Source organism: Mustela putorius, unplaced genomic scaffold, assembly GCF_011764305.1.
Source record: "Mustela putorius furo isolate JIRA1106 unplaced genomic scaffold, ASM1176430v1.1 tig00537227_pilon_pilon_pilon, whole genome shotgun sequence".
NCBI lineage: Eukaryota > Metazoa > Chordata > Mammalia > Carnivora > Mustelidae > Mustela > Mustela putorius.
The window spans coordinates 23,758,235-23,770,329 of record NW_025422368.1 but is presented as its reverse complement, the minus strand read 5'-3'; the positions used below and the strand labels follow the sequence as shown (position 1 = coordinate 23,770,329).

General features: G+C 40.4%; 1 protein-coding gene across 2 annotated transcripts in view; it reads right to left on the bottom strand.

Moving 5' to 3' along the window:
• Positions 1 to 12,095, bottom strand: part of STK38L (serine/threonine kinase 38 like) — an 85,375-nt gene that overhangs the window by 41,037 nt on the left and 32,243 nt on the right. Inside the window, exon 2 of one of the 2 annotated variants that reach the window (XM_013047801.2) lies at positions 6,198 to 6,315. The exons of the other annotated variant lie outside the window; for it this stretch is intronic. Coding sequence (XP_012903255.1) covers positions 6,198 to 6,204 — 7 coding nt within the window. The 5' untranslated portion in view covers positions 6,205 to 6,315. The remainder of the gene's footprint in view (positions 1 to 6,197; positions 6,316 to 12,095) is intronic. 2 annotated transcript variants of the gene reach the window in all.

The window sequence follows — 12,095 nt, the reverse complement described above, 5'->3', positions numbered from 1 at the left end:
TTGACAGGTATTTTTCTTTCAATATTTTGAATATAACATCCATTCACACCTGGACTGCAAGGTTTCTTTTAAGAAACCACCTATAGTCTTATGAGGGCACCCTTGTATAAACAAGTTGGTTTTCTTTTGCTGCTTTCAAAATTCTCTTTTTTCTTTGACTTCTGACAATTTATAATGTATCCTGGTATAGCCCTTTTGGGTTCAATCTATTTGAGATTCACTACACCTCCTGAATCTGGATGTCCATTTCTGTCCCCAAGTCTGGAGAGTTTGCTGCCATTCTTACTTTATTATTTTTTAAGATTTTATTTTATTTATTTGGGGGCAGGGGGAAGAGCAGAGGGAGAGGGATAAGCAGACTCTGTGCTGAGAGTGCTGCCCAACACGGGACTTGAGGCTTGATCTCAGAACCCTGAGATTAAGACCTAAGCTGAAACCCAGAGTTGGAGGCTTAACTGACTGAGACACCCAGACACCCCTCTCATTCTTGCTTTAAAGAGATTTCTGTCCCTTTCTCTTCTGAGTATGCATAATAATATACGTATTCATAATATATATTTGCATCTCCTAATTGTGTCTTATAAGTCTGTGGACTTGCTTCACTCTTCTTTTTTCCTATATTTCAATTCACTAACTCTTTTTTCTACTTTGTTAAGTCTGTTACTGAAGCTCTCCATTGAATTCTTGAGTTCATTATATTCTTCAGCTCTAGAATTTCTGGGTTTTTTTTTAATAGTTTCCATCAAAAAGCTTTGTTGAACTTTTCATTTTGTACATGTACTGTTTTCTGACTTTCATTTAGTTGTGTGTTCTTGTAGTTCACTGAGCTTCTTTAGGAGGATTACTCTGAATTCTTTGTCACATAGTTCACAGACTCTATTTCTTTAGGGTCAATTTTTGGAGTTCTGTTAGTTTCCTTTAGTGGTGTCATGTTTACCTGATTCTTCGTGTTCCTTGATTCCTTGTGTTGGTATCTGCCATTTAAGTAATTGGTCTCTTCCCCCAGATTTTATAGGTTTAGCAGGGAAAGACCTTCACCAGTCAGCTCAGCTTGGAATACCAGACAGTTCAGCTGGTAGTATCTATGGGCAGGCAGGGCTTACTATCAGGGTCTCTAGTTGGGTGAGGCCACTAGCCATGCTCTGAAGTTAGGATGGGTGCAACTACCTCGTTCTGTGGTTGGGTGAGTCTGCTGGCTGGGTTCCACATTCTAGCAAGGGCAGTAGGAGGGCTCCCTGATCAGGTGGAGCTGCTGTCTGTGCCTGCTGTCAGGTGGGGCCACTAGCTGGATTCTACAATTACCTCTGGTCAAGTGAGGTCACAGGCTGTGTTCCCTGGGATGGTGGTACCACTGTTTGGACTCCCAGATTGGGCAGGGCGATGGCCTGGGCTTTGCAATCACTCCTGTTTGGGTGGGATCTCAGACTGTGCTTCCCGACTGGATGGTAGCTCTGGCTGGTCTCCATGCTGAGGAAGGCTGCAGACAGGTCTTTGTGCTTAGACAGGCTTCTGGCTATGCTCTGGAATCAAACAGACTATAGGCTGTGCCCCAAGGTTGAGCAAGGTCTCAGGTTGCACTTCATAATCAGGTAAGCTGTTGGCTGTGCTCCATCCACTGTTGGAGAAGATTGTTGGCTGAGTTCTCTGGTTGGGAGGGGCTCTGTTTGTGTTCTATAGTTAGTTGGGCTAGAGATTGTGCTCTGCAAATGGACCAGGTTGCTGTCCAAGCTTCCTCACCAGGTGAGGCTGCAAGCTATGCTCCCACTCGGACAGGTCACTGGCTAGCTGGGCTCCCTGCCTCGGAGAGGCAGCAGGCAGTGTTCAACAATCAGGCAGAGCCATAGTCTGCACTCTGTTGCAGGGCAGGACTTAGGGTGGGCTTGGCAACCGGGTAGTATCACAGATTGGGCTCTAGAGCTATCCAGGCTCACTGTTCAGGTTCCCAGGTTGTGCAATGTCAGAGACTATACTAATAGTGTACTCACCAGGGCTGCTGGCTTGTCTCCCTGCCCAAGCAGGGCTGTAGGATAGGCCCTGTGGCTGCACAGTTTCTTTGGCCAGATGGGAATGGAGGCTATACTCAGCACTTGGACAGAGTTGTGAATGCCCTGCCCTTGTGGGGCCACAGAACACGCTCCATACTCAGTATGGTTTGTTGGCTGGGCCCAAATAAGGCAGACCTACCAATCAAGCTCCTTAATAGACAAGGCCACTGCCACTGATTTGGCATTGCAGATGGGCAGAGCAGCTGGCTAGGATCTCTGCTCAGGCACCACTGTGAATAGAAATTTGGTCCACCAAGATCTGAGCACTGGGTGGTATATCCCCAGCCTCCTCCTCTATCTGATCCCCAGTAGTAGAGTCTTGCAGATTTTCCCAGTAAGCCTTGTGAGGTAAGACCAAAATGGGAATTCCTGGATGTATCCCACAAGGTCAGAGGAGCTAGATGTCCACCTTGGGCTCTCCTTTCCACTGGAAAAGCCATAGGCCTAGGGGGCCCTTCTCAGTACAGCAACTGTGCCGGCCAGCAAGGCAGGAAGTGGGGGCCAATGAGGTCAGAGTATGTGGTCCTTCTCAGTCTCTGTGATACAGGGGGTTGCTTCAGCCTCATATCTACGTTCTGGGATTATTACAATGGTGATGTCCATAAGTAGTTGCTAGTTGGTCTTCTTAAGAAGGAGGCTGAGGGGCGCCTGGGTGGCTCAGTGGGTTGGGCCACTGCCTTTGGCCCAGGTCATGATCCTGGGGTCCTGGGATCAAGTCCCGCATCGGGCTCTCTGCTCAACAGGGAGCCTGCTTCCTCCTCTCTCTCTCTGCCTGCCTCTCTGCCTACTTGTGATCTCTCTCTGTCAAATAAATAAATAAAATCTTTAAAAAAAATAAAATAAAATAAAATAAAAAGAAGGAGGCTGAAGTTGGAAGCAATCTATGTTACTACCTTGATGATATCACTCCCTGTGCTTATGTTAATTGATAGGAATATAATCCCTTTGGTAGGGAGTATAGCAATTGGTATGAAGAAACTTAAGGTTTTGAAGGGTTTTTTGACATAATAATTTTACCTTTAGGAATCTAATAATAAAAATTGCAGCAAAGATTATTATAGAGTTGTTTTTAAATCAAAGCATTATTTAAAATAGCAAATAAAACAAATGATTAAAACTAGGTGAAATGAGGGGCGCCTGGGTGGCTCAGTGGTTTAGGCCTCTGCCTTCGGCTCAGGTCATGATCTCAGGGTCCTGGGATCGGGTTCCACATCAGGCTCTCTTCTCGGCAGGGAGCCTGCTTCTTCCTCTCTCTCTCTCTGCCTGCCTCTCTGCCTACTTGTGATCTCTGTCTGTCAAATAAATAAATAAAAATCTTAAAAAAAATAGGTGAAATGATTGATGGAATGATTATAGCATGAAATACCACAGAAATACTGAAGAAAATTTCCCCAAAAAAATTTGACATGAGAAATAATATGAAGTAAACAGGATACAAAGATCTATAGGTAAAATATGAACTCAGTGATATGGAAAAAAAGGGGAGTAAATTATGGCATAAAATTATGGATAGTTTAGATTTTGTCCTTTATCATTTTTTTAAAGATTCTAATTTTTCCATAATGGGAAAACAATAATATTTATAATAAGAAAAAAGAAGTACATGGGAGCAGTAAAAGGGAATTAAACTGAATTTTTCAGCCCACCTGGTTTTCCAGGTACCTCTGTACTTGAGAGTTTTTTCCTATGAACCAAATTCTTAGTTCCGGTTTAGTGGAGGATAATGAGGAACAGCAAAAAGAGTCTGAGTCATGGAATAAAGTTAAATACAAACCACAAGACTAATGAGAATTCTGAAAAGTTTTCCAGTCATATCTTATATTTTTTAGGAAAACAGATTTTTAGTGGTTTATACTCATGAATGTTTATAAGGGCTCAAACTGTTTGTCACTCTCTTAACTAGCTTGTCTACTGGGGAGTCCAAAGGCCCATCTCAAAATCAAAAACACAAGGTAGCACAAGTCTTACCTCAATTAACTTCATGTCTTATTTAGAGTAAGGGAACTACTCCCAAATCATAAGAGACAAAATGAGGGCTCTAGCTTCAAAGATCTCCACACTCCCCTTTACTCCTTCTTTAAAGGAGATACAGCCTGATTTAAAGCACCAGTGTAACAAAAAATGCCTATTTTGTGCTAAAAGGTGAAGGTTTGGTGTGACCAGAGAAAAAGCAATGGAATGGTGAGAGGTGGTGTGAGGCACTGTAAAGGGAAGGGAAGCAGCTCACACACTTCCATCACTCAGTGGTCCAACTGGAAGAAGCTGCTCATCTCTGAACTCCTGCCTTTCAATTTCTTAAAAGTGTCTAAGAGGAAAGGGAATGGGAATGGGGGAGAGGGAGAGAGAGAAACGGGCTGATGTTCATACCCAAAATGAAACCTGAAAACAGGCTTCAGTTTAAGTGAGGATGTAAAATATGAATTTTCCGGAAATGACTTTGATTAAAAATATAAGCTCATGGTTGAATTGTCCCATTCACTCAAAAATATTCAAAACTTCTATGTCATTGAAGAGGTTCAAGAGAGATGTAGGTTCCTTTATTGTACCAATTTCTTTTATATTCCCTAATTTGACTTTTAAAATTATTACTGCGTTCTCTTGTTCACTTTCCTTTTCAAACAACAACCACTCACTGAAAGAGATCAGACTAATCTAACATCCTAAGAGCCAGAAGCAGCAATTCTTTTTGAGGGCAAGAATTGGATTAGACTAAAAATAAAACATGGTATCACCAAGTTCACAATTTTAAGATGTAAGTAGCTCTGAGTTACTTTTAGCTATTTTGAGTCATTTAAACTCTCCCAAGAGGCTTTTTGACCATCACAAGTGACCAACAAAAACTGCTCCCAGCTAAAAGCAGACACACCATGTGACTCATAAGATTCAGATATTGTGTTAAACACTCAGATTACTTGCCTTCTGCAACCGTGAGAAAATCCAGAAGCTACTTCACCTCATTTAAGGCACTTAAATCTTTAAGGCAGAAAAAAATGTTTTTAGTGCTACTGACCTTTATAATTAATACCTGAACAGCTGATTAGCTAAGTACCAAACTGGGTCATACCATTTGATTGGCTTGTGATCTTTAGAACACGATTCCGGTCTATTTGGAAAACAAATATAGGCGAGGGGGAAAAATGCCTAAGATGGAATAAAAAGTAAACTGTATAGTTTGTTGTCATCAAGGATATCCTGTAATTCAAGTGGGTAGACTGGCAAATCCTCCCATAAATCAGTTTATGAGTTCAATTCTGTTCAGTATTTTTCTGGATTTCACTAAAGGTCTAAGGTGGCAAATTTAGTTCAGCAACACACAAGACTGCTAGAATCACAGCACCCAACAACAGAAGCTGTATTATCTAATCCATCTCCCTCATTTTACAGAATTGTGGCCCACAGTCATCTGGCTACCTGGTGGACAAGGCTTGACTTGAACCAGTCACTCGACCTTCCGCTGGCGCTCGCAACCTAGTGGGAGAGTCCATGGTGCAGCGGGCACCTCTGGGACTCTGTATTACCATGTGGAGAAGCTGGCTCTCAGGACACTGACAGCCCGGGCCAAGTTCTGTACTACATGGTGTCCATGAGATCTAACACTGATGTCCAAGGTTCCAACGCTAAATCACTGTTTACCATCTTAGGATTACAGATCTGTGGATCAAATAACTGGTTTCGGCCTGCTTTTCAGATGATGGAAGAATGACATTTTTACTCCAAACTTTCTAATAAACCCAAAATATTATGACTAAAGCCTTCTTGAAAGTGATTAGGATTTCGATTACAGAAGTTAACTGCCATGAAGTGAACAAAATTCAGCCTGGGACCCACCTCTATCTATGATGATTTCCTCATAAAAATATTCCCCAAAGTGAGGTTTTCAAAATCTTAGATACCACATGGAATCACAGGCAGTCCTTATCCATGGCAGCTGAGCACGAGGGCAAAGCTAAGTGTACGTACATCCAGTTGTCTGGATTCTGCCCTAGGTATTCTATAACATGAAATAAGATCTCTAAAATATAAAAATATACTTTTTTCTTTCCAAACTGGAAATATCTTTTTCTATTTATGAAAGCAAAATGTTTCCTGTAAAAACGTGAAAATATCCGGAAGTATATAAATTCCAACATGAAAGTGACCTCACACTCCTACCTCCCATATCAGCCAGTTTTAACTGTTGGCTGCCAGACTGGTGTTCCACTGCCTGGATTTAAATTCTGGCTCTGTCACTGGCGAACTCTGAGAGCTCTCAGGGTGTCAGTGTCCTTATCTACAAAACAGAGACAATGATGGTGTGCAAGAATTAACAACTAGTGTTTATTAAGTACTTTATGAAGTGTAGGTATTATTCCGAGCACTTAAACCATATTAACAAGTTTTAATAAAGTGGCTGAAGGATAGACATTAGAGCACTGAACAGTGCCTGAGCTTTAGTCACATGCTCACTGAATGTCAATGGTTGTTCTGATGACCTTCCCTAACCTTAACATGTACACACACACACACACACACAGACGATTTTAATACAAATGGGCTCCTATAAACTGCTCTGTAACTCGGTTTTCCCCTATTTTAACATAAACAGACCCACTTTATCTTCTTTAGGGAGCATACTGTAATAACATTTTCCAACATACAGTGAGTTGCTTTGTGCTTTGTGTATCATCTCATATAACCCTCATACAAACCCTAAAAAAATGTGCTATTTATTACTATTCCTACATAGACAGGAGGAAAGAAAGATTCAACTGGGTCAAGTAACTTGCCCAAGATCATATAGCTAACTGTGGTGGAACCAGGATCTGAACATAGTGACCACAGTGCTCTCCATTCTCTGTAAGGCCCTACTTTTATTTTTTTTTTTTTTTTTTTTTTAAAGATTTTATTTATTTATTTGACAGAGAGAAATCACAAGTAGATGGAGAGGCAGGCAGAGAGAGAGAGAGGGAAACAGGCTCCCTGCTGAGCAGAGAGCCCGATGTGGGACTCGATCCCAGGACCCTGAGATCACGACCTGAGCCGAAGGCAGCGGCTCAACCCACTGAGCCACCCAGGCGCCCAAGGCCCTACTTTTAAACTAAAGTCCACTAAGAGACACTTAGACAGATGGCTTCCATTTTGCATAGGTCTTTATAGCAATGCTGCAGTGAACATACTCAGATCACAGACTACATACTCTTTTATTTCCTTATTGTATTCTTCTGGTGTGCAACTGCTGAATCAAAGAATATTCACATTTTAAATTTTGACACACAAGGCAATATTCCCTTCCAGAGAGATAGTGCCTGAACATCTGAACATCTGAACATCTACAGGTATGTGAAAGAGGTAACACTGGGTACCGTCCATCTTTTTTTTTTTTTTTATTTGACAGACAGAGATCACAAGCAGGCAGAGAGGCAGGCGTGGGGGGGGGGGGGGAAGCAGGCTCCCCGCTGAACAGAGAGCCCAATGTGGGGATCAAACCCAGTATCCTGGGATCATGACCTGAGCTGAAGGCAGAGGCTTAACCCACTGAGCCACCCAGGCACCCCACCGTGCATCTTTTTAATCTTTGCCAGCCTGATGGGTTAAAAAAAAAAAAAGAATCCTACTGTTGTTTATGTATTCCTTTGACTAAAATGAGTTAAGCGTATTTTCACATATTTTAAATATTTCTTCTTTTCTAAGCTGTCTGATTTAAGTTCCTTGCCCACTTTTGTATTGGAAGATTCATTCTTTAATAAAGTGAGACTATATTTTAACAATATAGTTATCATAGCCCAGTTTTAATTATTTTAAATAGCTTAAATCATACCTTAATGCCAGTATTTAAATAATTTTGGTTTATACAACTTACAAAAACAGTCAAAGAATGCTTTAGCTCATATAGGAATTACAGTCATTACATTAGAAGCAGGGCACTTTCCTACAAATCAGTAAGATCAAGTCAAAACTATTATCACACAACTCACAGGTTGAAGATGTAAATAGAAAGAGTTTTCCAGACTAAGTAAGAGTTTCTGTCATTGGGATATGGCATTAAGATGCTATTATTCAAAGACAAATACCATATGATTTTACTTATTTGTGGAATTTAAGAAACAAAACTGATGAACAAACCATAAGAGACTCTTAAATATAGAGAACAAATGAAGGGTTGTTTGAGGGGAGGTCAGTGGGGGAGTGGGGTAACCAGGTGATGGGCATTAAGGAGGGCATGTGATGTCATTGAGCACTGGGTATAATATGCAACTGATGAATCACTAAATTCTACCCCTGAAAGTAATACGTTAACTTGAATATAAACAAAATCTAAAAATAGTGAAAACAAAAAGACCCTATTGTTTGGACCCTATTTATTTAGGACAGCATACATAATTTCTTTTTTAAAATGATGCCAATTGGGTGCCTGGGTGGCTCAGTAGGTTAGCTCAGTTGAGCAGATGGGATCAAGCCCCATGTGGGGCTCCCTGCTCAGTGGAGAGCTTGCTTCTCCCTCTTCCTCCGCCTTCTGCTCTGCCTACCTGTACTTTCTCTATCTCTCTGTCAAATAAATAAAATCTTAAAAATAGATAGATAGATAGATAGATGGATAAAATAAAATAATGCCAATTTACTCTTCAACAGATGACTTCCCAGCATAGATAATGACCGTCTGGGAAGCAACTAACCAATGTCATTGTCGTTATTACCACTGTCATCACAGTGGCTTATGGCTACTATCGTTAAGCACCTTACCTTCTCTGCACCAGACAGTACTGTATGCATCACCTCACTTAATCTTCACAACTGTCTGAGGTAGGTACTATTTCCCCATTTAACAAATGAGAAACTGAGGCTTCAAGCCATTAAGTTTCTTGCCAGAGGCTCTCAACTAAAAGTGGCAGAGCTGGGATCTGAACCCTGTCTGAACCCAGGGCTACTACTGTTCTATTGTTCTAACATCACTCCTACATTTTACAATCAGACTCAACTAGTTCAACAAAGCTAAAGCCAAAAATAAATCTGCTAACCTCCTAAAGACCACTCAAAAGAATTACTGGTCTATTCTTACACAATCACCTTATTTATTCTTAATAAATCTGAAAGCACTGTTATAGTTCCTGGTTTTACAGAAACTGAAAAGAATCAAGTAGCCCATCATCCTAGGAACGAGGCAGTGTTAACCTTCCTCCCACTCAACACACCCTCTTGCCCAAACAGCTGTACAAACTGTTTAAAGAGTTTAGAATCTTTTGGGAACCTTTGCAATTATTTCACAGATTATTTAAAATATGTAGTCTATCCTATGCTGTCACTTACTTGTCTAAATAGGAGGAAAGTATCAGAATGCTTTACTCTGTGAGCAGGAGGATTAACCAACACTGAGTGGCAGTCAGAAACCAAGCAAAGTTGCCACAGTAGGGTTGAAGTCCACGTTTAAGCTGCCTCTAGATGCGTTACCAAGAGCCCTGAAATAACCTCAGAAAGCCGGAGAGGTCTCCAGAGTGGTGACAAAGGAGTCTCTTTGATCTGTTTGGCAGCCTTACAATCAGAAAGTTCTTCTTGCATCTAACCTAAATATCTCCTACTGAAATTCAAACCCATTTATTTTTCTCAGATTCTCCATAAAAATGAACTTCAACTGCAGAAATTAATTTGCCCAAATTCTCATAACAAATAAGAAAAGAGTAGCTAGAAGCAGCACTGGTTTCCTTGAGTCTCATCATTCCATAATCCCAATCTCTTAAATTTTCAGTCAGTTTGGCTAAGGGAAAAACTGCTCATCTTCCTCAAAAAAACCGTGAAACTGATCTGAGAATAAAGCTATCCTTCTGAAATCCTTGTGATTCGTATTTATTTAAGAATTTTAAAAAAACAGAAACCCTTCACAAACTTTTAAAGGTCTTTAATTAATAAAAATAAAATCATAAGTAACTCTTTTATCAACTACCCCTAGGTTGGGGACAGTGTGACACGTTTCACAGGCACAACAATCTTTCATCTTTACAATTCTATGAAGTAGATGTTTCTAGACTTACAGATGAGAGAACAGAGACTTTTAAGTCCCACCCCAAAGATATACAACTAGTAAATGGAACCTGGTCTGCTTTGTATCAGGGACCAAGCTCACAACCCATTTAACCATACTGTCTCTCATGTGACTTTTATTTTCAAATGAGTAAGCCCCACTTTACAGAGTACTTTCTTCCTGAAAGTACCACACTCATTATTACAAATTTGATCTTCCTCATCTCTTTCCATTATAAAATGTGTGGAAAAATAACACCCCAAGATTTCACAAAACTAGAGTCATACTTACGAATACAGCAGACATTATTCATTTTTTAAAAAATACCACATTGTACACTGTCTTCTTTTTAAAGATTTTATTTTTAAGTAATCTCTACACCCAATATGGGGCTCAAACACATAACCCTGAGATCAAGTGTCACATGATCTATGTACTGAACCAGCCAGGCACCCCTAGTGGACATTTTTTAAAAACTAAAAAAAAAAAAAAAATATATATATATATATATATATATATATATATATATGTGTGTGTGTGTGTGCACTAAGACTCAGGAGTGAGTATGATCATCTACAGAACTTTTGCACTAGATAATCATCTTGTCACAGTCCATTCTGAGACTCTTCTTTGTTCCATTAATCTATCCATCCATCCATCCATCCTTCTAACCATCCACCCATGCATTCTCACACCTAAACTAAACTATTTTATTTTCAGAGCTGTAAAATATTTTTTGGCACCTGGTTGGGCAAACCTCTCCCCTTTTTCCTTGTGTCTCTTTCCTCAAATTTTTACATACTCTTTCTTTTTTTTTTTTTTTAAGATTTTATTTATTTATTTGACAGAGAGATCACAAGCAGGCAGAGAGGCAGGCAGAGAGAGAGGAGGAAGCAGGCTCCCTGCTGAGCAGAGAGCCCGATGCGGGGCTCGATCCCACGACTCTGAGGATCATGACCTGAGCCGAAGGCAGCGGCTCAACCCACTGAGCCACCCAGGTGCCCCTTACATACTCTTTCAAATGAATTTTAGAATCTGCTTGTAAAGTGCAATTAAAAACTTGGAATTTTGATTGGGTATTGTCTTTTTTTTTTTTAAGATTTATTTATTTTAGAGGGAGAGAGAGAAAATGCATGCAAGTGGGAGGCGGGGCAGAAGGAGAGAGAGCGAGGGGGAAAGAACAGACTCCTTGCTGAGCACAGAGCCTGACGCAAGGATCCATCTCATGACTCTGAGGTCATGACGTGAGCCAAAATTAAGAGCTGGATACCTAACCGACTGAGCCACCAGGGGCCCCACATATTGTCTTTTTGAAAAGAGGAAAAAACATGGTTTAAACTAAGCCAGCATCAGCCTTGGGCTTCAAATTACCATTTTTATTTTGGTTCTTTGCCAAGGTATTTCTGCCACCTGGGGACAAGTTTCCATATTGAAGGTTATGGTTTTTTATAGTCCTTCTAAAAAAAACTGCATCCAAACTTACAGTGTCTGTTATTGATTGCAGAAAACAAAATAAGAATTCAATAAGCCTATGAAGTGGTATTTACAAGACAGTTAAGGCCTTGGGATCACCAAAGAGAAAAATAGAAGAAACCAGCTAAGCCAATACTTCCACAGGTTTCAGGTAAGGCTCATCAAAAACTGGCCATCATTATCACCTGATATACACTAGACTCTTTGCTAGAAGGAAGAGATCCAAACAGTAAGAGATTATATGAGCACTCAAAAATCCCATATTTTTGAACAGAGCAAGACTAACTCATAGAAATAATTAGTACATGCAACAAAGTCTGGATGGGCCTTTGAGATACAAGCAAGGCTTCAGAACAGGGAAAAAATGGGCGCAGGCTGCAGTTCCCAATAAGAACTAGTAGGTTGGGTAGCTCAGCTCTAGCTTCACAGTAATCAAAATTTAATGACACCTATTCAAAAGTCCATGTGAAGAAAAATGGGATGATCTCAATTTGCTTGATAAAGTTTACAACACCTGAATAGAAGGGCTGAGATTCTTTGGGAAAGCATCACCCTTTGTTCTTGCTGAAGCTACTCCCCATGAT